The 20,010-nt window shown below is 37.2% G+C and overlaps 1 protein-coding gene and 2 long non-coding RNA genes across 11 annotated transcripts; 2 read left to right on the forward strand and 1 right to left on the reverse strand.

The window, feature by feature from the left end:
* Window positions 1–266: 266 nt before the first annotated feature.
* Window positions 267–12,460, reverse strand: LOC116801638. Of its 3 annotated transcripts, XR_004362141.1 has the most exons (5): window positions 12,360–12,460; window positions 12,029–12,274; window positions 11,714–11,960; window positions 387–462; window positions 267–307 (listed from the first exon to the last, which is right to left on the reverse strand). It is a non-coding gene; the product is annotated as an uncharacterized LOC116801638 (long non-coding RNA). The 3 variants fall into 3 exon arrangements; XR_004362143.1 differs by lacking the exon at window positions 387–462 and having other exon boundaries at window positions 270–307; window positions 12,360–12,459; XR_004362142.1 differs by lacking the exons at window positions 267–307; window positions 387–462 and adding an exon at window positions 7,081–7,563 and having other exon boundaries at window positions 12,360–12,459.
* Window positions 8,100–9,940, forward strand: LOC116801640. Of its 3 annotated transcripts, none has more exons than XR_004362145.1 (2): window positions 8,100–8,344; window positions 9,375–9,940. It is a non-coding gene; the product is annotated as an uncharacterized LOC116801640 (long non-coding RNA). The 3 variants fall into 3 exon arrangements; XR_004362147.1 differs by lacking the exon at window positions 8,100–8,344 and adding an exon at window positions 8,706–8,834; XR_004362146.1 differs by lacking the exon at window positions 8,100–8,344 and adding an exon at window positions 9,191–9,272.
* Window positions 11,999–19,003, forward strand: LOC6613776 (glutamine--fructose-6-phosphate aminotransferase [isomerizing] 2). 5 transcript variants are annotated; one of them, XM_002038210.2, is made up of 9 exons: window positions 11,999–12,086; window positions 14,422–14,474; window positions 14,813–15,010; window positions 15,058–15,513; window positions 15,745–15,771; window positions 15,966–15,989; window positions 16,731–16,888; window positions 17,536–18,375; window positions 18,437–19,003. In XM_002038210.2, exons 2-9 carry the CDS (start codon window positions 14,468–14,470, stop codon window positions 18,809–18,811), a joined length of 2,085 nt encoding a protein of 694 aa, XP_002038246.1. In that variant the 5' UTR covers window positions 11,999–12,086; window positions 14,422–14,467; the 3' UTR covers window positions 18,812–19,003. The 5 variants fall into 5 exon arrangements, with proteins under 5 accessions (XP_002038246.1, XP_032578367.1, XP_032578366.1 ...); XM_032722476.1 differs by having other exon boundaries at window positions 16,767–16,888; XM_032722474.1 differs by lacking the exon at window positions 11,999–12,086 and adding an exon at window positions 12,789–12,805.
* The last annotated feature ends 1,007 nt before the right edge of the window (window positions 19,004–20,010 follow it).

A 20,010-nucleotide genomic window follows, 5' to 3' on the forward strand; every position in this document is an offset into this window, starting at 1 on the left:
TATTTTTTTGTCAATCTCTTCTCCGTTTCGATTCCAGATTATTGTTGTTGATAATAAACGTAATCTGAAACATAACTTATTTGCCTATTGTTACGCATCCAAATGTCCAGGAGGTCGCTATGTCTGAACTCGAACTTGCCTATTATATAAAATCAAATTATTAGAAATCGAGCAAAAATGAGCAATAGATATTACTTTACCGTCAAAGACAATAGTTAAAGGTACAAACTTTCGTTTTTAACTTTTGTCAGAAATTGTCAGAAGATTAGTTATACTCCACGAAACACAGGGGACACTTTAGAATTATCTGTTAAAATACACATAAACACAACACAAAAACAGTACAACTACACATATATTAACTACATACGCTAAAAACAACGTACCTTGGATTTTAGTTTCCATATTTTACCATAATTTATGGATGCGTATTAACAATCGTGCAAATTAACAATCGTACCACTTGCAAACATAAGAAAATAATTTGACGGTAATTGTCCTCAGCTGTTAAACATTGCACCTTTAAAAGCTCATAAAAAGATTTAGTGAAGCTTTCGGTCAATTTTGTTTTCTGTTTTTTATTTATATGAAATTTTTTGTTTTAGAAAATAATTGCTAAAGGACGATATATTGACATAAAAATTTAGACTTTATGCCAAAGAAAACGAATTCTGGACCACAGTGCACCGCCAAAATTCTGCGCTGACAGCGCTGGAGCGGATCCATCTGCATGGTGCACCACGGTGGATTTAATCTTTGCAGATAATGCGCTCGTAATAGCGTTGAGCAAAGCGTTAGAAGCCAGTGCATCGCAATGGCTGTCGCAGATATGCTTCGCTGGCATGGCCGCAGTTAAAGGAACTGGACGTCCAAAACCTGGAGAGAGCTTTGCCCAGTATGGAAGTCCCATTGTCACCTTTGCTGTCTAAATGGAAGCCCAAGAATTTGGAGGAGCGGTAGCGTTGGCTCACATGGCACAACTCGATAATAATTTGTTGCGTTGGGTGTTTACGACTAATGTGGTGCGCAATCAGCTTCTGCAACAGCTGCAAGCTTACGCCTTCAAGAAACGTAACAACGAAGATGATTCTGGCCCAGAAAGAAAAAGTTAAGAGCGCAGTTGCAGACCATGTGCCATTTTTGTGGGAAAGTTGGCCAATCGGTGTACTGATTGAATCTGATAAATTTAGTATTTACATATCCAAAATTATCAATGCCGTTCAGAATAATGCACCTGAGAACAGTTTGTAAATACTTTTTGAAATATACTTTTAAGAAATATATTGGAAAAGTATGCCGATAGTTTCGTAATTGCGATACCAAATAAGCGTGTAACCACAGGTGCATCGTTAAATTGATAAGAATAAAACTGTTCAAAGGCGCCCATATCGACTCAGCGCAGATTAGAGTCTCTTTGGTTAGCGTTCCAGCAGTTCTCCATTTGCAGGTCCAATGTTATTAGTCAAGAAGAAGAACGATAGTGATACCTAGTGACAGGTTGTGTATCGATTTTCGTGATCTAAACTTAAATACGATTTCGGATCAAATATATCGTTTGCGGAGTGGTAAATATTTTTCCGTTTTATACCGATTCATCCAGATTCTATAGAAAGAACAGCAAAGAGATGAGGGCATAAACAGAATCTTGACTCGGAAAATTGTATTAAAGCTATAAAGTCAAGTATGTCCGTGAGTTTTGTTCAACAAACAGGATTGAGTTGCACTTAATAGCTACAGATGTCAAGCTTTACGTATGTATGAGTAATCTCTCCATATAAACCAAATTATCCAACTTTGGGGCGACTTGGAGGCCATTAAACATTATCCGATCGGCCCCAAATTTTTTGTTGGTTGTTTTGAGCCCTAGTAGAAATGAATTCTGCCCGGCGGTTTGAAATTTATTTTTAAGGGCCAGTCCAATGTGCAATGTACTCAAAATTCAAGATTTCTTCATCAGAAGAATTTCTATTGGAGTAAAACTGCACTGCACGGATATTAAAAACATAGACAATCTACACTCATCTAAAAAGTATGCTGCATGAGTTTTTTTTCCATTGCCAATAAAAAAACATGAGACCTTATAAAGCCATTCTTACTGGCCTAGATGGAATGCCGGCAGAAACGGTAAAAATACAGCTTATTAGTATGAATCTCCAATGCACAAATGTTAAGCTGGTCCAAAGAAAAAGGCAGAACAACAGCTCCTTTTCTTTGCACGTTGTGTACTTTGTAAATAAGACAATCCGCCTCAGCGATCTAAAGAAAAGCCAGTCTGTCATCGACCACATTAGAGTCAAACGGGACTATCAAAAGCGGAGATCGAATTCTATTACCCAGTGCTATAATTGTCAGATGTTTGGCCACGGCTCGTCTCAATGTGCCATCAAAACTCAATGTATGCACTGCGCTGAAAGCCACAAGTCAAATGAGTGCCAGAGCATCCTCGTTTCGTTGGAATGCCCAGCTAGGCTGAACTTTATGAAGATACGGGAATGAAATAATCCGAGAACAAGGGCTGTCAGAAATCATTCAGAAGAACCTCAGAGCCTTCCCTAGTCTCAATGCAGAACCTTCATTGACAAATACCAACAGTGCTGATCTTTTTTCGCTAGACGAATTAAAATCGAACACTTTCGAGCTTATAAATAGTTAAACTAAATGCAAATCAAGGTCTGAGCAATTTGTCCGAGCAATTTGAGGTGATAATCACTTGCATTTAAATTCCTTCCAAAATGTTAGACAAGCTCATTTTCTGTATAATAAAAATGTTGACATTGGCCTAGTTTCTTAAACCTGGTTAAAAAACACCTTTTCAGTTAAAATATGCAACTATAGCTGTTATAGAAGCGATCGAACAGACAAAAGAGGGGTGGCGGTGGCAATAAATATAAAAAAAGTATTCGCCATTCCTTGCTACCTCTTCCTAACACAAATATAGATGGCACTTTGACATCTATTTACTCTTGTTACTTTCCAGTAGGTAGAAAAAACAACTCTTTTTGTCCGACATTCACCAACTAATCCGCTCAAATGGGCCTTACATTGTAGGAGGTGACCTAAATTGCCGACACCAGTCATGGGGATGTCGCAGGGGAAACTGATGGGGAAACCTGCTAAAAATCCAAATTTGAAAGCAACAACTTTTACCTACCGTATAACTATATCCCTATAACCACACCTATATCCCTGCAGGAAGGCACGGTCAACCGTATGCTCTAGAGTTGTTCCCAACAAATCGCCCGCAATATCTTATAACTCCGCGAGTAATAAACACTCTCAGTTCATCATTTACCTGTGCTCCTAGAAGTTACTAATTACTTGCCACTTACTGATATCTTCGATTGCTTTGACATAAAGAAAGCCAATTGGAAGAAGTTTTCCCGCTTCTGTAATAGATCGCTTCCCCATATTGATCCAAACACGTTATGCACCCCACATGATATTGATGCTATGTCTTTTGCGAAATCTTCCGCGATGATAAAGATTTTAGTGTTCCTAAAAAACGAATTAAATTCTCCCCTAAACCGTTGCCTCAGAATATCGTTAACCTCATAAAAAGCAGAAATGTTCGGGGGCGAAACTGGCTAAGATATAGACAGCATACCGATCTTATACTCTTCAAGTGGCTTAACAAACTAGTTACAAAAGCGTTACTCGACTTTCGAAATAAGTCCTGGAATATCGCTCTCTAATCCCATATGGCGTCATAAAGGATTTTATTAAAAAGCTAAAAAATAATAAATCTCCGGGTTGTGATGGTATTGCTAATCTTTGTCTAAAAGCTCTTCCCTTAAAAGGAGTAAAATTTCTGACCTGTGTGATTAATATGTGCTATTTTCCGTTTACTTGGAAATGTAAAAAAGTTATTCCTATTGCAAAGCTTAACAAGCCGGCAGATTCATTGTCCGCATATAAACCCATTAGCCTACTTTCCTTTCTAATCAAAATACTCGAGAAAGTAATAAAAGAAAAGATAACCCTATTCATTGAATCCCATAATATTTTGCCATGTGAACAATTCGGTTTCCGTAGCCAGCACAACACAGTACACGCACCAATTAGAATTAAAAAATTATCAAAAACAACTTTCTTCGGTCCAAGTCAACTTAAAGCCAACATTAAAGCCGTCTTTGACTCATTGTGGCTAATCCATAAAAGGTTTTGTTTAAATTTTCTCCCATCGGTCATACAAATTGTTCAGAATTTCCTAGAAAACCAACCCTTATTGTCCATTTAAGAAAAGCCACATCCACGACAGTAAATATTCCCGCCGGTTATCCCCAAGGCTCATGCTTATCCCTAATATTGTATAATATCTATACCTCAGATTTCCTAACCTTAACCCATTGCACAACATCGATCTTTGCTGATGACACAGCTGTTCTCTGCTCTGGATTACTCGCAGGCATATGTAACTGCAAACCTTCAGGTAGCTTACGACTCGGTCGAATCTTACTTTTGTAAGTGGAAAATTGCAGGCAGTCCAGAGAAGACGAAAGCAATATACTTTATACATAAACGCAAAAATATATATTTTCCATAAACAAATATCAACTGGGAAACAACTGTCAAATATCCACTTATCCATTTATAAGCAAAAATTCCAGATTAAACATATAAAACAAGATGTGTCTGTTCAGGTCAATCTTCTAAGCATTAACTTTGTACGGTGCTCCAGTATGGTCAGATATAGTCAAATTTCACATAAACCTGCTACAAATCAGGCAAACCAATATATTAAAACTATATTAAATCTCCCCTGGCATCACTCAACAGCTGATTTACATAACTGAGCCAATATCGAAATGGTCTATAATAGATTAATAAGATTGTCACAACATTATAATTTTAATTATAGTTTTTAAATAGTAGCCTACTTTTAAGTGCTTACGTCGTTTTTTTCATTTACTTAAAATTTTTCCCCAATCAGTATTTTCATTATATTATTATCCAATATTAATATTTAAGTAGATTAGGTTTAATTATTGTTGAAATCACATAAATTTGTATGTCATTAAGCGTGAAATAAATGAAATGAAATGAAATACGTACTCTTTTGAATATGTTAAGAAATATAAGAACTGATAGTTCGCCGATTGGTCATATTTTTACAATCGTGCACATTCGGGTAAAAGCCGAACCCTGTGTTGTCTACACACAATCTCTGTAGATATACTAGCATCTTCTTAAATCGCTTTTTATTTAAACATAGTGAATATGAACATACATATATTTTTAGAATACCACCCAAACAATCAATACCACCCAATCAACCCACTGGACAACAGGCGACTGAGAAGAACACATCCACTCGACCTCACCACTGGCTGAGCAATAAAGATACCCACTCACCGATGGCTGCACAAGACACTCAAGAGAATTAACCCCCAAAAAATAGCAATGTATCCTTTAATTTAACGTCCCCACACAACACTTAATTATTGTCAGCCTAGGACATATTTTAAATAAAAGCTTTCTCTGTTATAGAAAAAAAAGAGAAAATGCTATAGTCGAGATCCCCGACTATCCGATACCCGTTACTCAGTACTCAGCTAGTGTGAATGCAAGCGCGAAATGTCATCTCAACAAACTTGCGCTGCGTCTTTGTCTCTAGAATCTGTATGCTGAATCACAACATTCTATTTGTCATAGTTCCTGAGCTCTGGACAGGACGATCATGCCTGTATAAAATTTCAGATTTATATATACAAACATACATACATACAGTCAAAAGCGGGACTTTTCTGGGACTGCAGACATTAAGGTTGTTTTGTCTTAAGTGTTTGCGAACTGTTTCCACGCTTTCAGCTATCTGGAGCTCCTTCTTCAGTTCCGTCGCCGGCTTAAAAGGCTCCTTCTTGCTTTGCTGAACCAAGCGCTTGATCTCCACGTTGGACATTAAGGGGTTTCTTCCACGTGTTTCGTTCTTTTCGACAAACAGCAATGCATTGCGGATCATATTGTTTGAAAAACCAACAAGCCGTCCCATTTTAGCGTAGGTTTTACCTTCAGAGATCATGTTTTTAATCAAATTCCTTATTTCGACGGTAGAATGCTTTCCCAGACCCATAAATAGAGAATTTTTGGTCTTCTTTCGAAAAAAAATCAAATAAAACCTTTAATGCAACTCATTTTTCAAAATTTGTCGAAAAAAAATCCAAAACAATCACTCATACTAATTTTATTCAGCAAAAACGTGATCAGTGCTATTTTTGTTACCGCCTTATTTCGCGCACTTTTGCAGAAAGTGCCCAAAAACAAAAAGAACCGTTACATTGAGAAAGTAAAAATTTCTTGCTTAAAGAGACAACATATGGTACTTATTATTCATGCAATCGGACTTTAAAAAAAATAAACATTCAATACCTTTTTTTAGGAAATCAACTTTCCACCTGCAGTAGTGCTATTATTTTAACCGCAGCTGTACATACCCGGCAATAATATGGGATGCCTCCTGGCCACGTGAGGGGAGCTTAATTTCTACGGGCCCTTTTACCACCATACTATCCGCACAAAAATCACCAGAACATATGCTAGAAAATATATTTTTGCACTTTTATTTTACCGGTTTTTGTTTTGTCTTGTATGTGAGAGAATACTGATAAGCTGTGCGGTCCTGTTAATCTTTTGCCAGTGGCTGTGGTGCGTTCCCCTTAGCCTACCACTACCGGCTTATACTTATATAGTTATATATAAGTTAAATACGTCCACGCCCACACTTTTGAAAGAAGTGTTTATTTTTTTTCAAATTTTTGAAAATTTGTCTTGTAAATTTCTATCGATTTGCAAAAAAACTTTTTGCCATGCTCTAACGCCTTAAAACCGGCCAAATCGGCCTATCGATTTGCCAAAAACCTGTTTGCCACGCCAACTCTAACGTCCTAATGCCGCTAAGCCGCTATGAAAAAAGATGAAACTTCGCGTTCGCACATCTATTGGGAGTAACGGGTATCTAATAGTCGTGGAATTTGACTATCGAATTCTCTCTTGCTTGTATTCGGACCACTGCACACTGGGCCAGATTGCCTTTTCTTTTGGAATAAAGTCAAATAATTAAGCTAGAGAGCTGAATTTTTGTAGAATTGTGCATCTGACATTTACAATACGTACGTCAAATTTCAAGTAAAGACCACGACCACCCATACCGCCCATATTAGGATATAAAGGTAAGGAGTAAATTTGGCATGATTATTTCTTTTTATTAATTAATATAATAAATTTAAGCTGCATTTTTCTTATGTATCTATTTAATATACATATAATTATACAACTATATTAATAAAAATTTTGTACGTCCAAATGCATAGAAAATGGATCGTCGTGATCCGAATCCGAGTCTATCATCGCTTTTTTTTTTAATGCTTCAATTACGGTTACATTTAGCCAGATTTTTCATTATATATAGGTGAAAGCTTCTGATTTGCTTAGCGATTTTAGCTTTCTCGTCAATAGTAATATCATTTAATTTAAATTCGCCAACAACCCAGTCAACTAAGGCTTTTTCATTTCAATCTCCTTTGATCCATTTATCCAGCAGAACCGATCGGCTAATCTCAAACTTGTCTTAAAAGGGAAAATATAAACACACAAGTTGGCACAAATCATTTCACTCCACAAAAGACAAACACTTTGGTTAGATTTTGCCTAAACTAAGGCGTAAACAAAGACAACAACAATTGCAACATGTTACAACAAGTTTTATCTATATTAAGCATACCTTGACCTTTATATTTTTATTTGAAAATATTTGGACACGTGGTGTATTTTTAACAGAATCACAAAGTTGAGTAAAAGTTTCGCCCCAATTTTGCTTGAACAAACAGCTGTTCAAACATATGAATTTGATATCGCATAAAAAATGCAGTGTTGCAACTTAATATCGTTTTGGTGTCCCTAATCTATGCTCTTTCATAATATATAGTTAAATTCAAAATACAAATTACAAAATTGTTTGACTTTATGCCAAAAAATAGGGAATCTGGCCCAGGGTGCACTGTAGAAAAACACAAAACCAAAACTTGCCAGCGAGCTGTTAAAAGTACCGCAAGAGAGCTGTCTGTCTGCACGCTTAGAACTATAGATTAGTACGCACTGCATACCAAAACAACACCAGAGAGCACTGTGGACAACTAACAAACGAGAGAGTAAACAAAACACAAAGGCAGAAACGCAAAAGATTTAGTTCATTTGTTTAAACTAGTGAACAAATCAAAAGATATTTACTCGCGAAGAGAAAGGATATTTTATAATTATATTTTTGACAATATAGAATTATACAAGAAATTATTAAAAACATCCACTGGTTTTACAAACACAAAAATTAATTCGGAGCGCAGATAAAAAGGTTACCGTTCGTTTTGAAGCTAGGAAAACGATTAAATATATATGTATCTATGTATATATAAATAATATAAGTCTTTTTAAAGAATATAAACAAAAACGAAGAATTTTAAGTCATAAACAATTTAATTGTAAATAATTTCTAACATTATTGATTGATTGAATAAGGGGAGGAAAATTAAATGAATTGCGTTTTTACTGGCTCTTAAAATAGTATGCACAAACAAGATTGTATTTTTATGTATATTTCTCACTTATCGCCACTTTGATAAGCAGTAACATTGCACAGCCCATTCGTACTTCCACGCCGACACTTAAAAACTTGTTTACTCTTTGTTTCCAGTTTGTAAGTCTGACGTGGTTCAAAGACCCCAAAAAGGCTATGTTTAACTGGGAATATGTAGGAATTGCAGTTATTACGCCAGTGCAGACAGGCTGACTCTTCCGTGTTCATTTACTTTAATAATTGTAAGCTGCCTGACTGTAGGTGAAAGGTAAAAGGCCGTTTCAAACGCAAAGCAAACCAGACCGAGTCCACGACTTTTGACTTCTGGTAACCGATACAGGGTTTTCGTCGTGAGCTTATTAAATTGTATGTACATATTCTGTTAAAATATATATGTATACCCGTTACTCGTAGCGTAAAAGGGTATACAAAATTCGTTAAAAAAGAAATAACGTTGAAGTTGAGATTATTCCTGCAATTGTGTGGCCAACTCTAGCGCCTACAAACCGAAAAAAAACTGACACGCCAACACTTTTGTTTAGAAAAGTTTAGCATTTATCGTTTTATTAATTGTCTTGCCAATTTTTATTGGTATACCATAAACACTAGATTTTTTTTAACTTTTTTAGTGTATTATTGTTTTTTCCGATTTCCATCGATAAAATGTTGTAATTTCTCATTCGCAATTCCACTAGCTGAGTAACAGGTATCTGAAAATCGAGGAACTCGTCAATAGTGATCTTTCTGATTTTAAATATTTTCCTTGGCATTTCCCCTAATTGATATTACAATATTGATATCTTTACAGCATTATTATTATGTTCAGTTTCGGTCCATATATGAGGTGCTCCGAAAACCGCTTTTGTTAATTCAGTAATCTGACCATCAACTGGACCCCGGACTGGTTTCCAAACTGGCCCTAGCGCTTCACTTTTCCTTTCGCAAGGGAGTGAAGGTCAGATAATTACGACTGAAGCGGTTTCTAGCTGGGAGAGTTGTATAATATCATCGACAAACTCAAAACTGGTTTTAATGTGGACCACTTACAGGGAAGCTAATGTAGTTGTTAGAAAAAGAAATCATTAATTTATTTTCCATATTTATATTATACTATTGACTGTTCAAAAAGCGGCGACAGATACAATACGTTCTCATTCCGGACAGGTTTGCATTTGGCGACATTCGAAGCGGACCGGTCGATCTATTCGTTTGTGGGTGTACGGACTCTTGTAGCTGCTTTCAGCTGGAGGAATTTAATTATTATTTTCAACATCCAATCCGATTTTCAAGATTTATGTAAAATTATTCGTAATTTCATTTTTAGCTTACCCATGGTCAATAAAATTGTAATAATATTTTTTCATATTGTAAAAATTACTTAATCAGCAAAGGATACCTTGTGCGCCAAACGTAGCGTTCTTATTCTTACAAATTTATTAAAGAATATATTTACCTCTAAGTAATGGAAGTAAACGCGCCATAAGTTCACGGCAACGCACTACTAAATTACGACTACTAAGCTTCGTAATTGAAAGTCGAGGTTCCATAAACCATTATGTTTGATTTGTTACTGAAATTTTCTAAGTGCACGATAAATTTGACCTTAAAGACAACGGATAATGCTATAGTCGAGTTTAGGCTAGTGGAAGTCGGAACAAGAAACATATAAAATCAAAAAAATTAAACTTTCCAAATGTATGTGCGTGACAGTTTTGAGCTGTTTGTGGGCGTTAGAGTCTACGTGGCAAAACGTTTTTAGGCAAATCGATGGAAATTTACAAGACTAAAAAAACAAAAGAGTATGATATCGTCGAGTTCCCCGACTATCAGATACCCATTACTCAGCTGGAAGTGTAAACGAGAAATTCAAATATTTTTTGGAATGTCGGTAAAAAATACGATTTTCTCAGTGAAATGGGGGCAAGTCGGTAATGAATACTTTTTTATGTGAATTTAAAATATTCACGGAAAAGAGAGTTTCTTAGGCCAATTTTGAGCAAGGATTCTAGTATGACTATTTGTGTAAGCTATCTATATTTTAAATTTAAATTTTAAAGGCTTTCTTATGAAGAGAGATAAGAAAGGAAGCAAGTTTCCTTAAGTAATGTAAAACTTGAGAGAATGCTATAGTCGAGTTCCCCGACTATCATATACCCGTTACTAGTGTCGATAGATATTAGGGAATAAAATGAGAAAAAATTTCAAAATTGTTTAAAAGTGCAGGCGTGATCGGTTTGACGTATTTAGGACGTTAGAGTGGGCGGTGCAAAAAGTGTTTTGGGAAACCGATAGAACTTTACAAGACTAATAAAATTATGAAAAAATATTCAACAATTTTTCAATAATGTGGGCTTGGCAGTTTTAGGTGGTTTGTGGGTGGTAACTTGCGATGCGTCTCTGTCTCGTGAATATGTATACTTATTCTCAACCATCTAGCATTTGTAGTTCCTGGGATCTCGACGTTCATACGGACGGGCAAGGCGCCCGCCCATGGACTATTGATCCTGATCAAGAATATATATACTTTAAATGGTCGGAAACGCTTTCTTCTGCCTGTTACATACTTTTCAACGAATCTAGTACCTTTTACTCTACGAGTCACGGATATAAAAACTGATGTATTCATCTAAGGAATACTGCACCTTTGGCAACTATATGGTGTGCTCGGGCGATTTCGGCGTAGACCAAATGTTTTAATGTTTACTAAACTGTAAAATGCAAACATTTTTCAACAGTGTAATCACAACTTAGCCAATAATTTTTGCTTTAACATTTCAGCATTTGAATACATAAATATAAATTTATTTAATAATTTTTTTGTACCGTAGATACAAACAAATGAAAGTTTCATAATTCAAAAAAACATACACATTAAATAACTTCTATGGATATATAGATATTTACTTGCGTAAAAGTTTGAAAGCATTCGTGAGCCAAACATTTCATTATTTATATGCTACTATGATAACTACGAGTAATATTTTGAAAATCGCACAAGATAAACCTACATATAGCCAAATTCTTTTCAGTTGACAAATAACTCGTTCTTATTGGAATAACATAGGCGCTATTGAAATTGCCTCCATTTAATACAAAATTACCGAACTTAGGACCAAGCCATGTTCACGTGGCGTATGCGCGACTTACCAATTTTACTAGGGTACGATGGGCAAACTCAAAAGTGCTGAAGTTTTTACTTTAAGAGCGCAGCTGGCTCCCTAAGAGCACCTACGCCTTCGCTTTATCGTCCTAAGAGCTGGTAACTACCTGTGCACGCTCTTGGCTTGTCTGCGTGCTGCCGGTACGGGAGTTGGACAGACTCTTTGACATTAACGATCGTTGCGGATCGGGCTGTCGGCGGAGGGGCGGCGGAGCAACGACATGGCGTCGCGGGCTATAAAAGAAGCACATTTAGTGCGCGCTGCTTTTTGAGGTAGACTCAGTGTTATTTAAACAGCGTACCTGTGCCTGTTCGAGACAAGACTCAGCAACAACCAGCTTGACAGCGACAACAAAACAAGTGAGTCCGGGTCGAGAGAAGAAACTGGAAAGTTGAGATTCGCACAATATTCTGCTTTCAAAAAGACTTAACAGCTGTGCGTAGCATTGTTGACCATTAGACATTTGCAAGCCAACTTCAGTTCTGAGAGATTGGAACGCGATGGTGTGCGCATTTTAGTGCGGTTTTGTCGATGCCAGCGCAGCAATCTTTAATTGAATTAAATCGAATAACAAACCAGCTCAAAACTCGAATCAGCAGCCAAAACTCGGTGGTGCGTCTTACGTAAAATACCTGTTTGGACCTCATGCATTTTTTATTTAAGCTGCCCTACACAGGAGTGTTCGAATAAGTAGTGATCTTCGCTTCAAAGAGTACATACAGCTGTGTAACCAGATAAAATGAGCTGCATACGCCGACAGCATAAGCATATCTGGTGTGTTTTCCCCATAGTGAAAACCACTTCTTACTTACACGTATATCTTGTGGGAGAACGGGTTAAGTTTTCGAACGATATATGTATTAGCCCGCCCAACTGCGTATTCAATACCGCAGATGCACACAAGCAGTACACGTTTATATGTATGTGTGTATAGTATGTTTTTCTTTATGGGCGAAAACTTACGAGATGATAACAGGTTGCCTGTTATGAATTTGTAGATATTATTTCCGCGAATTGACTTGATAAAGTAGTTTACGTTCACTTCGGCAATATGGTGGATGGCAAAATTCTTGTTTGTGTCAGTGTTTTGCGTTTTATTTGTTTAGAAACTCGTAGCTAATTACTTACAGAAACTTACAGGCCCTTTGTGTACGGGCACTTACAGGGAATATAGTTATACATGATTCATACATCATTTCATTTTAACTATAAAAGTAAATAAAAAGTCGCTTTGTTCAAACTGGAATAAATTACACAATGTTTGAAAACTCAAGTCACGCAATACAATTCAAACGGTATTATATAGAAGAAGATATAACGTTTTGGTCTATTTTCTCGACTGAGCTAGTGGGAGTTAACATATTTAATAAGAGGGAATGCTATAGTCGAGTTCCCCGATTATCAGATACCCGTTACTCAGCTAGTGTGAATGCGAACGCTAATCGATAGATATTGGGGAATAAAATGAGAAAACAATTTATAAATTGTTCAAAAGTGTAGTCGTGATCGGTTTGGCGACTTTAGCTAGGTCCAAAAAGTGTTTTGAAAAGTCGTTAGAAATTTACAAGACTAAAAAAATTATGAAATAATATCAAAAAAATTTTAAAAAATTTGGGCGTGGCAGTTTTGGGCGGCTTTAGGGCATATTATAAATATGTATATATCCTGTAATTATACTCTTACTTGAAAAGTAATAGAAATAGTACATTCTGTTAGATTCATTAGCTTCGGGGTGTAAGGTTTAATTAACATCCATTTATCGTAGGCATACACTTTACCCCTTAAAGAAACACCAAGTTTTTGAATCGGTTTTAGTAATTAGAATAATATTTGAAAGCCAACGGCGTCAGTGTTAAGTAAAACAGGAAAAAATGCTTACTTTGGCTAGCCGCCACTGTGTAATCATACATTTATACAGAATTAAGCGATCACTCCATACAATGTATTTATTGTTAATCAGGATAAATAGTAAAGTCTGGGCATGCGCATCCGTCTGTCTGTCTACAAAAAATATGCATGAATAGGCATTTTCTACAACATACAGTAGTATTTATACCCGTTACTCGTAGAGCAAAAGAGTACACTAGATTCGTTGAAAAATATGTAACAGGTAGAAGGAATCGTTTCCGACCATTTGAACTATATATATTCTTGACCAGGATCGATATCCGAGTCGATCTGGCCATGTCCGTATGTCCGTATGAACGTTTCGATCTCAGGAACAATCAAAGCAATCAAATTCCATAGACATAGACGCAGCGCGAAATTTGTTGACCCATGTTGCCACACCCACTCTTACACCCGCAAACCGATCAAAACTGTTACGCACACACTTGAAAAATGTGATATTTTTCCATATTTTTATTAGTTTGGTTAATTTCAATCGATTTGCCAAAAACTTTTGGACATGCCCACTCTCGCGCCCACAAGCCGCATAAGCCTACCACGCCCACACTTTTGAATAATTTTGAACTTTTATCTCTAATTTATTTCCCCTATCTATCGATATCCCAGTAAAATAATGAAACTTCGCGATCGCATTTCCACTAGCTGAGTACCGAGTATCATATAGTTGGAAAACTCAACTATTTTCCAATTTGATTTCAAGATAAAGTACACATTGCAATATTGCAATAAGTAACAAATTTGTTATATTTCAAATATATGTTTTTTAACGGTTTATCTTTCTTACAGATATTTACAAACATCTTTATTTATCCATCTTTAAATATCCATTAAAATGTGTGGTAAGTATTTGAGCACAAATATTTTTTTTCGACTTAGTTTTACAAATTTGGACAAATTTGGAACATCTGTTTTTTTTTTTTCCTCAAGTTATTTCCGTGTTTAACGTTTGATTTCGACGGCGCACAAAGACTTTTATAAATGTTAAAATGCCGGCATATGGGGCCCGTCCTATTAAGGTTTATATTAAATCTCGCGCAGTAGGCTACTGAGATGTGATTTTACCATTTAAAGAGCATTGATTTAGGCAGCAACATTCAGTGTTATTTAAATTATTATATTAGAGTGGTCTACAAGAATAACGTGTATATTAATTTTTCATAACACTTTATAACAATAGGAATATTTGCATATCTAAATTATCTGACACCCAAGTCCCGCCAGGAGGTGCTGGACCTTCTGGTCACGGGCTTGAAGAGATTGGAATATCGCGGCTACGACTCTACTGGAGTGGCAATTGACTCACCGGATAATAAAAACATCGTCATGGTCAAGCGAACGGGAAAGGTCAAAGTGCTTGAAGAAGCAATTCAAGAGCGTAAGTTCTGTAGAAAACTGTAAACAAAAATAACAATTTTTCCACAGACTTCAGCGGAAAAGAATACAGCGAACCCGTCCCGACCCACGTCGGAATTGCTCACACCCGCTGGGCCACCCATGGTGTTCCTTGCGAGAAGAACTCCCACCCACACCGTTCGGACGACGAAAATGGTTTCGTCGTAGTTCATAACGGCATCATCACCAACTACAATGATGTAAAGACCTTTCTTTCGAAGCGAGGTTACGAGTTCGAGTCGGATACGGATACAGAGGTATTTGCCAAGCTAGTACATCACCTGTGGAAAACCCACCCCACCTACTCGTTCCGCGAGCTGGTCGAGCAAGCCATCCTTCAAGTGGAGGGCGCCTTTGCTATTGCCGTAAAGTCCAAATACTTTCCCGGAGAGTGTGTGGCGTCGCGGCGTAGTTCGCCATTGCTAGTGGGAATCAAGACAAAAACACGCCTAGCTACTGACCACATTCCAATTCTGTACGGAAAAGGTAAGCAAAGCAATGGTTTCTCGGCTATAGCAGTCTCTCCACAGTCAGTTTCTTCACCAGCCATTCCTTTCTCTTCTTACTTTTTGTAATTAACTGTCTATGTGTCGTGGTTTCCCGATTGTTTTCTATAACAACCGCCATTGTTCTGTTGCCACTCCACTCCACTTTGACGGCCCTTCTCTTCCTGCCTGCCGCACCTGTGTTGAACTCGGCGCCGATGTCGTACCGTAGATGACAAGAAGCTCAGCCCCGATCAAGGTAGTCACCTGACTAACCCATTTGCTTTTTTAATCGATAACACGTGGCTGGGGCTTTGTGCACACTAACTGAAAATGTAAAATAATTCTTTCACCTCTCTTTGACCAATATATTAAAAGCTTGCGTGTGAAAATGTATTGAACAATAATTAACCTAACACTTACACTTTTTTTCATCCGCCAACATTTTTTTAGATGCCGACTCTGGAAAACCTCAAGGTAATTACAACATGGTATCTTTTATTGAATCAATTTAAAATGATACTTGCTTGCTTGGTTTTGGACGACTTATCGTACTAGGCACCTTCCATCTCACACTTGTAATTATAATTCGGCTTAAATTAAACAATACTTCGATTTTATTCTTCAAAATTTATCTGGTCAGAGTGTATGACAGAAGAAAATTCACTTTTATGCAATATCAGATAACCAATATCAATAGTATATAATAATAAGTTATTCATTTCAAAATAAAAACCATTGGCATATAGACTCGTTATAATAAACAGAGCTTCAAAATGTAACACATTGTTCGCCGAGATTACTTTTTAGATCAATTGATAGAAAAGAATTCACATAAATATAAGGATATATTTTAGCATCAACCACCTTTCTGGCTTCAATAGTTTTCAAGATTTGAGTGCCCCAACGAATAGACGATTCTAGTCCTAGCTTCATATATTTAATAACATATCAGAGTTATATATATTTTCAACGTATTTATTTTTATTTCATTCCCTTTGTGCATTATTCAATATATATGCGCACTCAATACCCTTTAACCACCCACTTCTAATTCCGCACCTGCTATCGCTTACAACGGATGACATTGTACTGTCCTTTCTGTATCTATCGCTACGAAACTACGAATGGGGCACGCAATGCTATCAACGCCACGTAAACTGTACATTCAACGAATCATGAATGCCACACAACCAAAATACAAAATTAACGAGCTAGATATTCGCCCACATGGACAATCTCGTGAACTGCCAGTGCTTCCCCGTTCGGAAAGCACTTCTGAGTTTATGCCCTTGGAAGAGAAGGAAGTTGAGTACTTCTTCGCGTCGGACGCCTCAGCCGTCATAGAGCACACTAACCGGGTCATCTATTTGGAGGTAATATAGTTGATTCTTTCTTTTATCAAGCAAAAACACATCTCGATGAGGTTAAAAAGCAAGTGAAAAAAATAACTATATAAAATGTACATTTACACGAAAAACTAGAAAAATTATAGTGAAAAATTATTTAAACCTTAAAATAAATCGTAAGTAGTTATTAACGAAAATGTTAATAAAGAATTTTTTCGAATTAGACAAAAAACTTACAGAAAGCATTAAAGAATGTCTGTCAAACGACATGTCACTATCGAGACGGCTTCAAAGGCTATTTCGGTATATAAAATTCGTAGTCTTATGTCGAGAACGAATTCAACATATTTTGGTGAAAAAGGGTGAGCTTTTCCAAATTGAGTAAAGTGGTGTGTTTTTATACACGTTAAGAAGAGCTAGATTTCAGCAATTTCTGTGAATTAACTAAACAGGATAAAACGCAGTAGTCAAGTTACTCGATCATCAGATAGATACTCGTTACTGAGCGAGTAACGAACTACAAAGATTAACTTTCTTTTCGGCATATCGCTAGAAACTTGCAAGGAAAAAATAAATGGTTTGTATTGCCGAATTTTTACTCAGCATATCAATTATAAAATAAAAAAAAATTGAAAAGCATTGTTATATATCCTTTCACTCTATTTTTCTGGTAGGACGACGATGTTGCTGCTGTTCGGGATGGTACTCTTAGTATACATCGCCTAAAGAAGAGCCTGGATGATCCGCACGCTCGCGAAATCACTACCTTGAAGATGGAAATTCAACAGATCATGAAGGGAAACTATGACTATTTTATGCAAAAGGAGATTTTCGAGCAGCCCGACTCCGTGGTGAATACAATGCGCGGTCGTGTCCGCTTCGATGGTAACGCCATAGTGCTCGGCGGAATCAAAGACTACATTCCTGAAATCAAACGCTGTCGTCGCCTGATGTTGATTGGATGTGGCACATCTTACCACAGCGCTGTAGCCACTAGGCAGCTGCTCGAAGAGCTCACGGAGCTTCCTGTGATGGTCGAACTGGCTTCCGACTTCTTAGACCGAAACACTCCTATTTTCCGAGACGACGTCTGCTTCTTTATATCGCAGTCCGGAGAGACTGCCGACACCCTAATGGCCTTACGCTACTGTAAGCAGCGAGGAGCCCTGATTGTGGGCATTACGAATACCGTAGGCAGCAGCATATGTCGGGAATCGCATTGTGGAGTGCACATTAATGCCGGACCAGAGATAGGCGTGGCCTCGACCAAGGCATACACCTCCCAATTCATTTCCCTGGTGATGTTCGCTCTAGTTATGTCCGAAGATCGACTGTCACTGCAACAGCGACGGCTGGAGATTCTGCAGGCGTTGTCCAAGCTCGCGGACCAAATCCGAGACGTTCTGCAGCTGGACTCCAAAGTTCAAGAACTGGCCAAAGACCTTTACCAACACAAGTCGCTTCTGATAATGGGTAGGGGCTACAACTTTGCCACTTGTTTGGAAGGTGCATTGGTAAGATACTTTTTTTGGGTAGTATTTTCCCATGCTTAGGTCTTCATTTTACGCCTTTCAGAAAGTCAAAGAGTTGACTTACATGCACAGCGAGGGCATTATGGCTGGTGAATTGAAGCACGGTCCACTGGCCCTCGTAGACGACTCCATGCCCGTGCTGATGATTGTTTTGCGAGACCCCGTTTACGTAAAGTGTATGAACGCTCTACAGCAGGTCACATCCCGCAAAGGATGCCCGATTATTATCTGCGAGGAGGGAGACGAGGAGACCAAGGCTTTCTCCTCCCGCCATCTGGAGATTCCTCGCACCGTCGACTGCCTGCAAGGAATTCTCACCGTTATCCCAATGCAACTACTGTCTTATCATATTGCCGTGCTCCGCGGATGCGACGTCGACTGTCCTAGAAACCTAGCAAAGTCTGTGACAGTTGAATAAACACCTATTTAAATGGAACTCCGACTTTGTACCTCTACATGATAATCTCCACATTTTGTTGTGAAAACTTCCAAACAAGGCATACCTACAAAATACCATTATTATAAAATATTTTCATATTTTCGGATAAACCGTACTCAATTTTATTGAATAAAATTGTTATTATTTCCAGAATAGTAGTAAAGGTTAAAAGATTTAGTAGTTTCCTTTTAGTGTAAAAGTAGTAAACACAGTTCGTTAACAAATTGTTAACATGTAGAAGGAAGCATTTGCAACGGTAAGGTTAATATATATTCTGGATCAGGATCACTAGCCGAGTCTATCTGTGCAGATTTCCCATTTGTCATTTGCACTCGGAACTTTCGGAATGCTTTTACGCGTACCAGTATATTATAACCGCTCCAAAGTTAGTAATCGATACGTCTGTTTATCGTTCGTTTTATGCTGAGAATGAAAAATGTTAAGATCGAGCTTTCTGAATAATCAAAGCCTTAAGAATGTCTGAAAAGTACTGGGTAAACCTCCGAAAATATCCAAAGTATCATTACTTTACTCATCACGTTGCTTGGAAACTACATATCTCGACATATTGAATCGCAATATCAGAAACATTGACAAGCCCTTAAATACGCACAATAAAAATTAAATGAAATAACTAGAACATTTTTTTGCAAACACTTGATTGCCGACATCAAATTCTTCTATAAATGAACTGAAAGATTTTATTTTCTTAACGTTTTCAACACCCGCTGGAAAAATTACACCGCGACTTAAGACTTAATAAAGATCACTCTTTAATTTTCAAGGGATATTATTGATTTTTTTTTCCACTATCATTTTTATTGACTGAGCACCACTCCTCCTTGAATTTTTTGACTAATGCTCCTTTATGCGCGTTACTTGTAGATTGCAAGGGTATACTAGATTCGTTGAAAAGCAGTACAGATGGATGGAAATGGGCAAATCAATTTGACTAGTGATCCTGATGAAGATTGTAAAAAAATGTTACCAAACTACTTTTATAAAAATAGGCTAAACCAAGTTGCACTGGCAAAAACTTCTGTTAAAATATCGATAGTAATATCGATATATCCCAAAACAACATTAATACATTTGGGAACACTATTGTCATGTCTAGCGTTTTTTTTCTCTTCTTCCTGCGACAAGTATCGCTCTTGTTAATATTACTTAAGTCTCAT

Source organism: Drosophila sechellia, chromosome 3R (genome assembly GCF_004382195.2).
Source record: "Drosophila sechellia strain sech25 chromosome 3R, ASM438219v1, whole genome shotgun sequence".
Classification (NCBI taxonomy): domain Eukaryota; kingdom Metazoa; phylum Arthropoda; class Insecta; order Diptera; family Drosophilidae; genus Drosophila; species Drosophila sechellia.